We start from the raw sequence: 17,509 nt of genomic DNA on the forward strand, positions 1-17,509 counted from the left end.
AAAATGTCCGATATATAAATCATCCTTCCTATAGATCTTCACGAAATATTCCATAAGATAACACTGATACTTACGATAATGCTAGTCATGCAAAATCTGGCGTTTCACTAAATCTGAAGTAGCAATTCAAAGTTCTATTGTATCCGAGACCTTCAAACTATTGGTCATTCAGATGTACCCCCATTCATTGTTTGATCAGCAAAAAGTGCACGAGGGTCTTGTCCGACCGCCGACCGCAACAGAGTAAAGATTAGGCGAGCGAGTTAAAATATATTTCGTTGAATAATAGTTCAGCGACGAGAACTATATTTAAAAAACCACCAGACCTGAGCAGACTACTAATGACCATTTAGTATTTACACGTAACTTTAAGGACCTGTACAAAATTTCAAAGGTTTCTGCGTAAATCGCAAGTCAATATTTGAACTGCTGAAACTGCATTTGTATCATTCCTCTAGCGAGCAAATCTTTCATCGCCGTCACATAAGCTGGTAAACTGCATAGTCATTCCGTATGCATTAGTCTTTCTTCCTCCCTCTCCGAATTTATTACTAGATTCGACACAGTTCAATGACATGAGTGCATTTGTTCGTGTTCTCAGCTTTCGACGACTTTTTGTCCGTATATCCAACAATGAAGTGTGTATAATTGACTTTAGCCTCAGCCACGTCATTATTCTTAGCTTTAGGGGTAAAGGGTGTATATTTAAAAGCGATTTTGCGTTAACAACCGTGGAATACGGGTGGAGAAAATTACCACTCGTCAAAAATTCCAAAAAATCTGAAATCTCATCGTGAGGAACTATTTGATTTATTGAATGATGTGAAATTAGAATCTTTTGCATTATAAAAATTATCTGTACAGATTATTTAACTTTTAAGATCAATTTCACAATGCTTTTAGTTTTTACAATAACTATATTTATGAATTGCATTACATCATCTGTGAAAGTGAACATATTTAGTTTAGTTAAAATAACATCCTTATTCCTATATATAAGAAGATTCTTAATCAAATTTCTAAATACAGTATTGGCTTGTTTCAGATACGACGCGGCACGTCAGATGCAGAACTTCTAAACATTCATCTGTTACTTCATCTCAATTATGCATACTATATCAAGCTCTTTGTTTTACGATGATATTGTTTAGGCTTTTACCTATACTTTGTTACAACTAGAACAACATGAAATTTGCAGTCAACACTTATCATCGGACTTCATCAAATATTTTCTTGTGATCCATCATTATAATACGTGATAATGCTTCACTGCAATTTCCTTTGTTCGGAGTCCTATCAATTGATTTGTAATATGGAACAGCGAACTTTGAATTAGTGATAACCTCAACTATCACGTCTATGATAAGGCCACGAAGAAAATAGAAAAATGATACGTTAATCTATTAAGTTCATTGACTTTACATATATTTCTTGGTAACATTTTTCCCTTTTCTGCGAGGCCTCTAACGTTCACGTTTTTAAATATTTTTAGATATTTAATTAAGTTACTCGTATTGTAATCGTGTTTTGAATTATATTGACTAACAAATACTAAAAATTCTAACGCATGACTTTTTATTTTTACGTTACAAACTCGCGAGTATGCATGACATCTGAATTGTTTTATTAATTTAATTTTTATCCCATGTTTTGTTAAATTATTAGACGAGTTTTAAGCTGACATGTTTTTTGTTATTATTTATTGTGCAATATTGATTGTGAAATGTTTACTTCAACAATTTGTATATAATTTACGAGAACTTCAGAATCAGTCAATCGGATCGATTTTAAAATTGTCGTACGCCTTGCTCCATAAAACTTGATTTTAGGTTATATTTGATCACTGCTTAAATTCGAGTTTTAGTTTTGCATGGCAATTACCCGGGGATTGCATTCTAGTTTTTTGATTACGAAAAATTTTGATTATGCAATCTGTTAATTTTAATTATTATAATTTTATTAATGGAAAAATATGTTACTGATTTTAAATTTTGTTCAATAAACATGATATCGATCTTGAAAGTTTGTTTGATTGACTCCCCCGAGACTTGCATCCAGAGTTGTTCCCACAGTGGGTTCGCAAGAATTATGACTGGTGAATAGACCGCTTGGAGGTCAGACATAAAGTCATTTTTCAATTAATCCAATGTCGCAAGGACAGACCGACCTCTGCTCCGAAGTCGCTAAGTATGCATAATTAATCGATAAGTCTTATACATTCCCAATCGACATTACATCTTATTGTGTTAATGTTAATGATTATTTTTGTTAAATATCATGGATAAATTATAGTAGACGCTTGGCAAATTTGAACAGCTGTGGCATGAGTCGCTTGCGTATGTGGCGCGGGCGCTCGATCTCAGTGCTTCTCTCTTCAGTGCCACAAATTTTCTAGATCACGCAGTATTTTCGTCTAAAATAGGTTACATACATTTGCCGTGTTACTGGGTCGCAGCTGATTTAAGTTTATGTACATTAAATTTGTTTGAACCACCAGATTGTTGCTACGCTATTTTTCCTCGAAGGTTACACGTAGGTGTGACGAAATGGACCAAATAACTTCTCTGGTTCGTTGTGAACAGTGGACTAGTTGCGAACCACGATTCAACGACCTTGCCTGGGAATTATCTCTGTTATTTTAAGTACCTATAATTTTATCTTGATTGATAAATGCTCGTTACTTAGAGCTGATTGTAGAAGTGTGATGAAACGACATTTAGTACTTTATGTAATAAATGTTAATTTTAATTTAAGGATAGGAAAACCGGCCACAATACGTTTAGCAGAAATACGACTATAAAATGTTCATTTGGAGCTTAATTTAATATCCTTACTGCTACTGTTATTGATAATTCCGCATTCGCTTCCTAATAAAAACATGGTTGTGATAGACAATCGACCAACTCATTTAATACGTCGGTATCGATTTATTTAACACTCCAGCAACCAGTATTTGACACTTAATTAATCACCACACAAATGCTTTCCTACATAGTCTAGACAGAGTTGAAATTTATGCATATTTCTAACGACCACATATTTAACTAAACTATTAAATAGTAGTTTGAAATGTCTAAGTATTAATTTAGCAAAATCTGGATTGCCTTGTTATTTAAATGTCTAGGACGTAGGCAACGAAGGACTGGAAAGAAATGTCGCACTGTTTGTAACGTAACTGGATTATTTCATTCTAAAAATATTTTATAACGGTAGGTGAGACTTGTTTGATTTAAAATATGTATCAACGTACATGTTTTATGTAAAGTTCAGCTTCCGTATATCTATGTCCGCAAAACTATATAAGTAGTATGGATTGTCTTAATATTTTTATACGTAACATTTGAGCGTGTTTTTATCCTTTTTTTCCGGAACTTTAACAAACATTTTATTTACTTTCTCAATTATTAATATGTAGCATAATTAAGATAGTATAAAGAAGTTAAATGCCAACTACAACAAAAGACATGTATTAAAATAACGCTTTCTATAGTCTGTTTCATAATTAGGTGTCCAAAATGTAAACAAAGAAATGTCAAAACAACACAAAATGTTTAAAAAAAACACGCTATGAAGATTACAAAACATTCGAGTTGGACCACGATCAGGAAAATGAATAATATCAACTACGAAACTTAAAAATGGCGGCACAAAAAATGTTTTAGATCCCGATTGTGTTACCATTATCACAATTTAATTTTCTACCATAAATTTTGTTTTTTAATATTATTACTGTATGAAATGAAATTGACATAATATAAATATTGGAAAAGGTGAGTTGATTTTAATTTATTTGGATTATTATTTTATTATCGTTGTATTAATTTAATATTGTCAAAAATAAGAAACTCCCATCTGAAACATATTTTCTTTATAGGTCAACACCTTTGTTTACATTTTGGACACCTAATTATGAATCAGACTATACAGTCATAGCCATGTGGGTGCCACAGATACACATAAAGAGCCATATACGAATACCCAGACCCAGAACAGGGATCAAACTTCGACATTTACATATTAGTCTGACCAGGGATCGAACCCGGAACTGACCTCGTGACAGATTCGTATGGTGACAGTCCACAACGCGGGTCTATAATCTATAAATAAATAAGTGCGATAGGATTCCCACCTGAACATCACATGCTCGCACAAGCTGCTTGACCTAAGATTACATTGGCATGATTCATGATTACTCAACATTATTTTTCAATTTAAGATGTAATGGAAGTAACAAACAAGCAGCCCACCTGATGATTTACAAAGTACTCTCTCATAACCTATGAACATGTCATCAGTCCGTGCTGGATAGAGGTCATTCAGTGAAAGGGACTCGGACCGTAGTCCATTTCTAATTTTTTAAGAATTCTCAGGTATGCAAATTTCCTCACGATGTTGTCCTTCGGCCTTTAATAAACGCTTTCTACACTCACAGCCCCACACTAGGATTCCCTGTGTCGTGGGTGCCATGGACACAAAGACGAATACACAAACGCCCAGGCCTAGAACACATATCTACACATTCTGGGCTCGGTAATCGAATCCGTATCTCTTTGCGCGTCAGACCGTTGTGGTGACCGCTCCACCACGCGGTCGTCGTCGTTTAACCAACTGATAATTAACTTCATAACGTTAAAAAATGAGAGGTTCGAGCCTGGTATACAAAATTTGGACCCCGAAAGTATTTCTTCACTTCACGCAGACAGGTCACTCAGAGTCACCCGTTGTCGCTCTCAAAGCAAAAGGGAGGTCTACGTAAAACCAAAAGATAAAATAAGCAGATGGCCTACGACAACAGTTTAGGACATCTACACTAGAGGAAACGTCCGACATTCTCCATCCGTCATCGTCGAGTCCCATATCGGCTAGTGAGGAGGCCGCTTAAACTGCACAATCGATAGCAACATTCTAAGCACACTTTCGCATCGCACGTATTTGCAATTAAACAGAAATTTTAACGACGTTTATCTCACGAGATGAGTGAAAATTAATTCGAGGCCAATCTGGTCGATTTAATCGTTGCGATCTACACCCGGTCGTTCACCGGCTTTATTTAGTGGTTATGTGTAGTATGTATGCAACTAATATTGAAGTTATATGCTAATTACAAATTAGTTTTAACTTAATGTAATAAGGAAATTATCACAAGGAAACCTTCACGTCTTTAAAATAGTTAAGATACGCAAAACTAGATAGTTTGTAGATATCAATTTGCACTTGGCCAGCCCGATGCTATAACGTTTTGAGAGGAGTCTCATGCCCACCAGTGGGACAGAAATGACTTGACATGTGTATTTGTTTTTTTGGTCGTATGGTTGCATTGGAATCCTTGGACCACCGCAGGTGAAGTTGCTAGTACCTTTTATGGTTGACAATTCGTACGGCTGATAATTTTATAGTTCATTGTATTTTGGACTTGTACGATTGGTAGTTTTCACCGATTTTTTTGTGACTTCTACAAATGTCAATGTATTGAAGTATTATTTAAAAGAAATACACTGATCATAAAAGGGGGGAAAAAGTCATTACAATATTCTTAAATTTATCAGATACTAGCTGACCCGGCAAACTTTGTACCGCCTTAAAATCTATTTATCAAATATATTTAATATAAAATATAGCCTATGTCACTCGTGGATAATGTAGCTTTTGAATGGTGAAAGATTTTTTAAAATCGGTCCAGTAGTTTTTGAGCCTATTCATTACAATCAAACAAACAAACAAAGTTTTCCTCTTTATAATATTAGTATAGACTATCTGACCTGGCAAACGTTGTGTTGCCATATAAATAAAAAAATGTTAAGGGTGACCAACCCTTATCACTTAGGGGTATGAAAAATATATAGTAGCCGATTCTCAGACCTATTGAATATGCATATAAAATTTGGTGAAAGCCGGTAAAGCCGTTTCGGCGGAGTGCGGTAACTAACATTGTGACACGAGAATTTTATGTATAAGATAATGTTTCGTAACCATCTACATAGAGGAAGTTTAAGAAAATTGAATTGTCACCAGAAAGAAATATTTGCGCTTTTAAATCAATTTGGATGTATTGTAACGTTTATAAATCTTGTAGGTATTTAAGTATCCCTAACCTTGTACCTAAATAGGTCCTCGGTTATGTTCATGGGCGGCATTGACAACTCAACATCAGGTAGACAGCAAGTTCGTAGTGCCATAATAAAAATCTTTCCCAATTCTAGATAGTCCGACGAAATCGGACATCGATAAAATTTTATTTCGCCCATAAAACGTCGGTTAACTAGTGGCAGTATTTTTATTGTCCAACAAGTTTCAGCGGCGTCTCTTTATTGGGAATTAACTGCTCCAATGTAATTGTAGTTGACAGCATGTACAACAATGTTTATCTTTAGTTAGCAACACTGTTACTGCGACAAATTTCTGTGCTGTCTGCATTTAAAATTTCCCCACTTTCGGGGTAAATGTTTTGATATTTTCTGTATTAGCGTCGTTTTGTATAAGTAATAAATAAACACGCTTATAAAAAATGATTGTCTTTTCAAGATTAGTTCGTAGAGACAAATATGGGGTTAGAAAATGATGAATTTGCATTTGTCACTGATATTACACTTATCTTGTAGCTACTTCTTAATAACGTGTTTGAGACATTTCGGCAATCATTTTGATAGTGCAAGATACAAATAAGTAAATCCAAATAAAAAACTGACACACACCTAAATTTATTTATATGCATAATATCAAAAACTGTTATTTACAATAACTAATGCAAAATTTATCTGTCATTCGCAATTTCCGAGATATCCGTATCCGTGTCATCGGATCTTAAATGCAAATCGCGGTTTTTACTGCAGATAAGATAAGAGATACGTCTCTAAAATGCGACATGAAAGTTGCCTAATTAAAAATTGTGGAAGCAGATCGTCTAAAATTAGGCTGCTTCCACACGAGGCGTCTTCACGTCGCGTGTATACCGTGAGCGGAAAATCACTTTTTGATATGTTTCGATTCCATCGTTTGCCTAAGATAGCCTCGTGGTTAAGAAACTCATCCTCTCAAAGTTGTGCGTATTAGAAATTAATTATCACTTATTTAGAGGTGAAGGAAAACATAGTGAGGAAACCTACATAACTGAAAGATCTCAAAAAGGTATGTGAAAATGAGAGAGTTTAGGCTAGACTAAACCTAGTCTAGCCTAAACTCTCTCATTAGACTAAACCTAGTCTAGCCTAAACGCTCTCATTCTGAGATGAGACTCATGCCCTGCTGTGGAACAGTAAAGGGATGACAACGATTCCATCATCGTAACTATAGTCGTCAAACTATCTAATAGCAATACAATGTTCTGTTAAAGTTTATACTCTGTATGACTGAATCCTTAGTTTCGTTTAAGTTTAAGACATTTCCTACTTCGCTACATACGGTCTGATGTTTCGGACATTTCCGGGCAGCTGCGGAATATTTCGGATATATGAACGATCTATACTTTCGATACAAAAAATGTAGTTGTTTCTTCCGATAGTTGTTATATTTAATTTTTCACGTATTCGAAATCTTGTGGACGGATCTACAAAGTACAAAATTTTAAAAGATTTGGTATAAGAAAGTTCCATTCTATTTAGCCTCAGAGGTACAGATAAATCTTGATTTTAGTGACCTTAGAATACAATTGGGGGTTGTTAAATTTTCCAGTTACGACGTAACAACAGCTGAGCTGTTTGTTCGTTTCTATTTTTAGGGTTCCCTATCCAAAGGGTAAAAACGGAACCCTATTACTAAGCCTCCGCTATCTGTCAATCTGTCCGTCTGTAACAGGGTTCTATCTATGGAACAAAACTTGAATTTTTCACAGAAAATGTATAATGGTGGCCGCTATAACAAAAAATAATAAAAACAAAATAATTCTTCAAAATATATGGGTGTCATCATACAAGAAACCGCTATATTTCGGCGTTTTTCGCGTTATACATTGAACCGTCCATCATTACACAATCGATTAACTTCTATAGCTGCTGTGATTAAAAATACTCAAAGTAAAAAAAAATAATGGTACAGAATCTTCCGTTTGCGGGTTCTACTCGCATTTGTCATTATTAAGTCTTTAATAAAATGTTCCATGAGGCGTTATCTTTTGATCTGTGTTCTACAAGTCATTAACCGAGATAAGTTCACGACAAGATAGATGCAAAATTCCGCCGATTGTCGACGCGAGCACTAAATTTGTCGCAATAAATCAATAACGGTATTGAGCATGTCAAGCGATATATAAAAGTAGCCGTGCAAGTAACTTTCGTGCTTGCGAAATTCCGTTTAATTGGGTTGACGGACTGTGCCCTGAGTACAATGCTAGCGAGGCGAGATTGCTGCGATATGAATTAATATACGACACGATTTTAGGACTGGACGCACCAAATATGGATTAATTTTGATTAAAATGTGTGAATCCATTAGTCTGTGAATGTGTGATGTGTGAATTATATGTCTAATATACATATAGTTTATACATAGTATCTGCAGTAAGAACTTTTTCTATGAAAAAGGTTTCTTCAGCTAATGAGCCTTATGGAATAATTTTCTCAAAAAAATCCTTAGTCCTTATATATTAGGTTCAGAACTTATTTAAAGCATTCCTGTTCAAAAATTATGATTATAACCCCATCGGTTGGAGCGTAGTCGCTTAGTCATTCGGTATTAGTAAGTACATAATAAAACAGATAACAAATTTATTTTGAGATATTGGGAAAAATACTGGTTTTACTTGATACGTTATCGTAATTAATATGTAACATAAACGTGCGTGATAATTTGCTTTAGTACTTTATCTATTGGCAGTGATAGCCTAGTGGTTAAGAAACGCGGCCTCTCGATCGAGGGGTCCGAGGTTCAAATCCCAGGCACGCACCTCTGATTTTCAAATTTATGTGCGTATTAGAAATTAATTATCACTTGCTTAAACGGTGAAGGAAAACATCGTGAGGAAACCTGCATACCTGAGACATAAAAATCTTAAAGGTATGTGAAGTCTACCAATACGCACTTGGCCAGCGCGGTGGACTATGGCCTAATCCTTCTCATTCTGAGAGGAGACCCGTGCCCAGCAGTGGGACAGTAATGGGTTGATGATGATGATGACTTTATCTTAAAGTATCGTAAGATAAAATGCCATGAGCACACGTGTGTGTAAATTCTCAGACGAAGAATTATTATCGAATGTCGAATGTAGTTTGTGTCTTTTTTTCCATGTTTTTATTTTTAGTTTTATTTTTCTTCTTTGTATTTTTAGAAAAAAATGTACTGTGTGCTGCAATTGTCTGAATAAACGATGTTATAAATATTAGATGTCGCGAAGATCGAATCTAAGATTATGATAGAGTATGTAGGTTTAATATGTATTAAGACGTATATATTCTCATACAGTTTCATGATCACTAGAGGATATTATCTATCAAATCAAATCCAATCAAAAATATTTTATTCAAAGTAGATTCTTTACAAATTCTTTTTGAACGTTAATCTATCACTACTTCGCAATGTGTTTTGTTATCGAGAAGATAACATTTTGTTACCGTATCTTTCCATTGCACGTGATATCTTCGCTTCCACTGTACATAGGGTTCACTACCATACAATGCGGATTCGGTACGACGTAGGCTTCGCAGGTACTTGGTGAGACACTTCGAGATAAGTTAACACCTTCACTTTTGTTGTTCCAGCCATTATGTGATCATTTCTTCTACGTAATGACGTAAAGGGACTTTACCTACTTTTGGTATCTACCTAAAATTATGACTGGTGGAAGATGTTGTCGCTATGTATGTGTCCTGGTTGGAAGGGACATTATAATGTACCATTCCAACTCAGTTCCAAACACTGTAATAAGCCAATTTAAGTCGTATATGAAGTCTGCTCCGGGTATGTTTTACAGACTAAGTTACAACGTTTCATATCAGTGTAGTCAGTCGTAGATGCATTGCGTTGATTGCATCAGAATCGAACCCAGAACCCTCTACGTATCGAACCGGAAGTGCCCCCGCGACTTCATAGATGTCTCCCAAAGTTTTACCAGTTTTAATCTTAATTATTTAAATTTCCGGCTCTAAATTTTATCTAAGTTAAACAAAGCAAAACATTTATTCATTATCTTTTTAAACATTATATTATTTTCCAGAAATTATTATGAATGATAACCATTTAGATCTTTTAGTAAACAAAATTTAGTACGTGGGTAATACCAAAGTAGGTACTTGTCTCTATTATTCATAGCACTGATCTCATATAGCGATATACGAGTATGTCGTTTTCAACTGATACTGATGTCATATGTTGTGACTTTAAGCAATGAATAATTCTATTAAATCGTTATATTAATTGTACTGATAGTAGATTAGAAGACCCTTAGTCATACATATACCTAACTCTTTATAGAGCCAAGTATAAGATGCTTACTCGATGTTTTATGAAATGGATATAGGGAAAGATGGTAGAACCCTTTGTGGTTCGACTCCGGAAGCACCACCGCCACACCTATTTCTGCCTAATAACAGCAGTGTTAGGCGCTGCTGGGTTCTGTTTTGCAGGGTGTGGTAAGGGAGACAGACTTTTCCGAGGCGTTCCAACTTAGTCCTCAGGGATAGCGGCGCATCTGTGGCCGACCTCGGGTAGGAATATCTAATCGTATTTCGGGTTGATTACAGATGTACATGGACGGTAGTAGCCACTTACCATTAGGTGGACTGCAGGCTTGTCTTCTACTCCTATATTATAAAAAAAACACCGCCACACCTATTTCTGCCAAATAACAATAGTGTTTTAATCGCTGCTGTGTATTCGTTTGAACGGTATGGTAAAAAATGATATATTATAAGTTAGTCCGCAATGGTTGCGCTGTAATCCTACCTCAATTATGACTCTAATCTTTCTAGTACAATTTCTAATATGTATCTACTCGTATGTCGATCTTGGGTATGTAAAACATTGGATACATAGGATTGAAGATACTAAATTATTTTAAATTAGGAACGCTATTTTAGTCCGACATATTTCCGCAGTGCAAGCAGATTAATAAGAACATATTAATGCTCACATTGCTTGTATCAACTTATTGTAGATTAATAACCTACGAATAGTTCAACCATCATTACGAAATAATTTGCACTTGATTTAGTAATTGGTATGTAAAGAACATGTTTCACCACGAGCGAGGTACGAGAGTGAAGCGATTGACGATCGCGCATGTATATTTGGTTTCTGCAAAGTCTCGGAAGAAATCTGATTTGAGCAATGGTTCAATCTATGTATTTTCAACATCTGTTAGGTTTTCTAACCATGTTTGTAGAGCACCTATAACACGGAATAACTGTGAGGGACTGTACTCGTAAATGCAGAAAGCGTTATATTAATGAACATTGAGTTGCTATTGAAATATAATGTTATTCAAAACAAAAGATATAAAAATATTCGCGGTTGTTTTAAAATACAGCTGTAATATAATGTTTAAGCGTTACATTGACAGAATTCTTGTAGATATTAATCTATATTTTTTTCAAGTCATAACAAACAAACAACATCGTATGTCGTTTATTGGTAGGCGATAGAGCAAGTCCTTAAAGAAAGTTATTGTTATTTTTAGATCACCATCGATCCTTTGCGACATGTCGCATACCTATCAATTATATTAAAGACCAAACATGTTTAAATTAATTTATAATCTAGAATCTAGTTTTCACAAATGTCGAGTACCGCCGCGGGGCGAGTGCTAACGAATTGCGAACCAGTCTCCTGCCAGAGAGAAAGTCGACATTACAATGTTTCTTACGTTCTAATTGGTGTCTGATATATGAAGTTGCGACTACTGGCTTGGTTTTTTACGTAATGAATTGGGCATGTCCTGATGTATCCACCCGTGGACATGGGGCCAAACGATATCAATTGTATTTCAACATATCAGGGATGTATTCCTACAGAATATTGACTAAATAATTATTATAAAAAGAAATAAAAGTTAGACCAATCCAGCGACACCTCGAATCAAAATTATATTAAAATCTGTCAATCCGTTTGAGCAATAGAGCGTGGCAGACCATGAGACATACAATCATATATACACGCCGGATAATAATAGCGCAGTAGGGTGAAAAATAGGTAGAAGTTCATGCAAATTGCAAATAATGTAAATGATACGTGTAGTTGCCTATAGTACTTTATGTTTGAAATAAACCGTGGTGAAAAACGACGTTACCCATTTTAGGATTAGCCTGTATATACAAACAATTTTAGGGTCGCTATTTCTCGACGTTTTTCGCTTTACGTATTGAACCGTAATAGTCCAAATTTTCACAATGTGTTTATTTCAATGGATTCTATAATAAATACTATTTATATAAGTTAAGTATATATATACATATATATGTATATAATATATACTATATATATATATATATATATATATATATATATATATATATACACACACACACACACATATATATGTATGAACATGTTGGTGGTACGGAACCGTCCTCCGTGTGCGAGTTCGACTTGCACTTGGCCAATATTTTATTATTTTTTCTCTCCAGTCTTTATGTGTAGTAAAGTCTCGCGTGCATAAAATACAGCATGTAATTTCTTTAATGTTCCTTTTTCATACAAAGACATTCAAAATTAATCTCTCACATCGTTTCGTTCTTCAAGGTATGATCATAATAGCCATAAATTCCCCGAAACAGACCATAGGAGTTAGTTCCACTAAATTAATAGTTCGTGTATTTATTACATACCTACCAATTAAAGTTTATTTTCAAGAAACTTAACAATTAGTTATAATCCGATTAAAATCATCCTCTATCCGTTGAATAGATCCCATTATAGTTTTAATATGCATAATTAAATTATACAAAGGAGAATTGGAAATGTTTAAACATTAAATTAGCATCTTGAAGCATGAAAAAATTAAGAGTTTACCGGAAGTATTAAATTACAATTATACAAAAGATTGAACATGCTGTGTTAGTTCTACTATAGAATAGTCAATTATCATATAAATACTTTAATTGTGTGTATATGCTTATATTAAGTATGTAAACTTAATTAGTTATATCTTTAGGGTTCCGTACCCAGAGGATAAAAACAGAACCATATTACTACGCCTCCACTGTCCGTCCGTATGTCACATGGCTCTATCTTTTGAGCCGTAATAAATAGACACTTGAATCTTTTACAAGCTATAACAACAAACTTAAAATAGCTTTAAAATAAATGGCCATCGCCATACAAGAAACGGTTATTTGTCGGTGTTTTTAGCTTCATCTATTCAGAACAAATTTTCACAATGCATTTACTTATATAGCTGCTATTACGACAAATCTTAAAACTTGGTAATAAATATAAATGTTTGCGGTACGAAATACTTTCGTGTGCGACTTCGACTGGCACTTAGCCAATTATTTATTAAACAGAACCTCCAGATGACCATGCAGTCTACTTGTTCCTGTGAACATACATTTCCACATCGTCATCGTGGTAGAAATGGGCATACTTTGGTATGCATCAATATGTTATTCAAAAGGCGATATCTATCTTATTTGATCTAAGTTTAAAACTACCATAATTTTCTTTAAAACCGCTTTTATTTGTGACAAATTAACTTCGAATTAATTTAATTTAATAAGACAGTGACTAAATGGGAAACTTTTTATGTGTTTCCGGATAAGCAATATATAATTAAAGCAAGGTTTATTTATCGCCTGTTATATGGTCACCCTACCGTGGCCATATGTATAGTTTAACGATTTGGTTTAATTATTTTTTGTTTAAGGCAAATTAATTAATAGAATTACGGACAAGCTTTTAGAATCCATTATATTCGGTGATAAAATCTTTATAATGAATTTTAAATATGGGTACTTGATGCAGCAATATTTTATGTTTTTATGGAAATAGTTTATGTCTTAAGTTCACCTGAGGTGTCTCTATCTTTGGATATTCGTGATCCGATGATCTAGTATAAGCGTCCGTAATTTCGTCCAAAGTTTCGGGGTCAGTTTCGGTCCGAATATAAAGTTTTTGACAGTTTAATCTTACCTCAGTTTATAACTTTAAGCCCCACTGAAAACAAATGGGACGGTTTCAGCGGATCGCAACATTAACATGACTGTGTATGTACTTTCAGATAGATTCAGAACTTTTTTCATATAAAGTAGGCATCCAACTCCCTAATAAAAGTATTAGTGTATAGAACTAATAGTTAATCAGCATAGTGGATTACGACTTGCAGCCTTTTCATACTAAGTCGAGATGCCAATCTGTGGGATAGGGATTAATTGATGATTGAGAAAAAACAGAACTCATTTTTGGTTTTTGAATCCATAAGGGATAACCAGTTTCCTAAATTTTACTGTTTTTATTATCATTAATAATTAAATGTATTTATGTTTATTATTTAAATTGTACTTTTTATCTATCCTTGTTTATTAGTGTAATTGGAGTGATCCGTAGTTATTGACTAAATAAATAAAATCGATCACCTACTCGGATCTCGTTTGAATTCTCGGTAACTCTAGAAATAAATTACCTATCAGATTTTGAATAAGGTTTTGCCGTAAGTCAGTGTAGGTCGTGATCTAATTTCGCGGAAAATTGAAAGTTGACACGAATTTAATATGGCCGGGTTTTGTTGTGGATTGATTTATGTTTACAGAACTTTTATTTAAATATATAAATGAAAATATTATTAATATTATTTAAACATTTATTATACTGATTGTGGTTCCCAATATCCTCCGTTTTTCACTGGAGGACTGGAGCATTGTAGATATTTTAGATCTTGAAATGCTTATGGGATGTAAATGAATTGCAAACATGATATTTATTATTTGACCATAGTGCACGATGAAAAAAGGTTTTTGTCATCGTATCCGATCCACAAAGTTATTAGTTAATTAGTTTAGTTAACCGTTTCATGAAGGTGGGCGAATGTGTAGGCTTAAAGTTCAGAGCGGCGAATTATCTTGGACTACTTTGATTTTCACCAACTGTTTTGTATTATCGCATTTGCTATATAATATATTTTTGATCTTAAATGTATTTATATGTAGCCTTATAAAATAATAACAACACAATGATTGTGGCCGATGGTATCCGTGTTGACTTTTATGAATGGTGTGTTGTGCCGTGAATGAGCTGCTCCATCACACGACCGCCATCGATCAGTTACCGACTCCCACCGGCTGCTGCCTTCACAATGATGTAGAGGCGCTAGAATAGACTGGGTATTCCTGTCCACGATATTATGTGCTATTTAACATTTAATTTGCCTTGTGTGCCACTATTTTTTGGGGGTTGGAGAGAGAGGGGGAGGTTGGAGGGTGTTAATAATTAAATTTGAAAAGTGATAGTATCAGTATGTTCGAGTATGTCGACTGACTTATAAATGAGGCGTCAATCTCAGGATCCCCAATCAGGATCCCCATAAGACTTCATAGACACTATCGCCACACCTTGTAACAGCAACTTAAACAATATTATGTTCTTGTTTGACGCGAGTGAAAGAATATTAAAATAAAAAATACGCTAATGATAGTAATAAGTACAGGACTTTTGTGTGAATAAAAAATAAAAGTTTTATATATGCACAACATTGACACTTCCAGTAAAGTCTACATCAATGTTACACATATTCGTATGTAGAACATTTGGGCAATCGTGCGAGCCCATCAAACGCTATAATTGCTCGATTTAGGACCGGTGCGTGAAACAATGGGGTTTTATTGCTGCACTAAATTCTTATTCCATGATGTCATACGGCAGAATACCTGGAGAGATGCTCAGTATCTGATGCTCCAAAAATATTAGGGCAGATTACGATTTCTGTACTCATAGGACATACTGACAACACTAAGCAACACAACGTTTGCCGGGTCAGCTAGTAATAATATATAGGTAGATCTCCTTCGTATTTTTACAAAGTCTGAGAAAACGGGTCTTGAGATGTAAATAAAAAGGAATAATTAGGGTTATAACGACTTTGTCGAACACAAAGACCGCTTCAGACGACCATTGTTCAGCGATCGAGTCCCGCGGCGTTATTAATCCACTCGATAGGAACTTGGATATTTTCTTATGAGTTTTTTCTTCTAGTTCTAGATATTTTTTAAGAATAATATAGTCTTTCCTCTATTCTGTGGATGATATTTCCGTAAGTTTAAGTACTCCTTTTTAAGTTGCTTCGGACAGCAATGGTAACATCTATTTATCAAAACAGTCTTATGTCCAATTTGTTCTTAAAAGGGTATTGCCAGCTTCGTAGTAATAATTCCTCTTCTGCTAGATGTCGAAACTCAAAAGCTTATTAAATATATCTAGACAACGAATTACAGTATATTTTTTATATAATTTAACAGTTGCAGACGAACATCTGTAATCAACCCCAGATAAGATTAGATTCCTATCTGAGGCCGGCCACAGATGCGCCGCGACCTCTGAGGACTAAGCTGTAACGCCACGGAAAAGTATGTCTCCCTTACCACAATTGCCTCGGGAAAGTCTGAGAGGTTATTTACTGGATTCAATAGCACAAACCGTCAAGTGCTGTGTTCATCTCAAAGCATAAATAAGAAAGGAATAATTAGGGTCATAATGATATTGTTGAAGTACAAAGGGTTCTTCAGTTGTTAAGGGTTCGTTGGTTCTGCGCAATTCCGGCCTGTTATTGGCATCCACTTTAGAAATCGAACTTTTCTCAGAAATTGATATTTTCTTATAAATATTGGACTCTTTTCAATTTCCTTCAGCGTCTTGAGATAAAGACATCGAATTAGCAGAAGTGCCTCATATTATGTCTGCCTCACCACACATTGGTGGAAGAAGGTATCGCTTGGTTCGAATCCGGAAATACTGCCGCTTCACCTTTTTCTGCTTAATAACAACAGTGTTCAGCGCTGCGTGGTGGATTTGAAATTTGTAGGAGATTTACTTATCCAAAGCGTTCTAACTTAGTTCTCAGAGGTAGTAAAGAACCTGTAGCGCAAGTAAGCTTCTTATCTTATTTGTAGTTGATTATGCCATGATACACTTTTGGACAGTAGCCACTCACCATTAGGTAGACTGCATTCTCATTTACTATAAAAAAAGGTTTGTGACCAACACGTGATTGATGTATCATATCATGTACCATTGATGTAACAGTGTTTAGCTTAAATTTCATTTGATGCAGGTAGGATAATAACTTAATCTTAAATCAATCAATATTGAATGACATTATTCAGTCCACGTCAAAGTGTCTATGTTAGTCAAAGTGTAGACAAGTGATAATCGTTGATGTGAAAGTGTCTTGTAATAGGGTGCACTTAGTCACAATGTGAGGAATATATCAAGGCTAAGTGGTCTAAATTTGGAACTCACTGAGTGCTCTATAAATTTGGAGTGTAAAACTGTAAGGTAATATTTATAGAGTTGACAAAATAATAGCGAGTTACAGCTAGATTTGTAGAGCCTTCAAGAGAATTGTGAAAGATTTATTTTTAAGTTTTTGATCATG

General features: G+C 34.7%; 1 protein-coding gene across 3 annotated transcripts in view; it reads left to right on the forward strand.

Annotated features, from left to right (window-relative positions):
* LOC140756029 (uncharacterized) overlaps positions 1 to 2,022 on the forward strand; it is a 182,616-nt gene extending 180,594 nt beyond the window's left edge. For all 3 annotated transcript variants that reach the window (XR_012103861.1, XR_012103862.1, XM_073091424.1), the window contains one exon: positions 1,046 to 2,022. Coding sequence is in view for 1 of the 3 variants with exons in the window: in XM_073091424.1 (XP_072947525.1) it covers positions 1,046 to 1,179 (134 nt within the window). In the remaining 2 variants the exon portion in view is untranslated. The remainder of the gene's footprint in view (positions 1 to 1,045) is intronic.
* Positions 2,023 to 17,509: the final 15,487 nt, after the last annotated feature.

The sequence above is a fragment of the Epargyreus clarus genome, unplaced genomic scaffold (assembly GCF_041222505.1).
Source record: "Epargyreus clarus isolate Ecla_fem2 unplaced genomic scaffold, WU_Ecla_fem_2.2 ptg000034l, whole genome shotgun sequence".
NCBI lineage: Eukaryota > Metazoa > Arthropoda > Insecta > Lepidoptera > Hesperiidae > Epargyreus > Epargyreus clarus.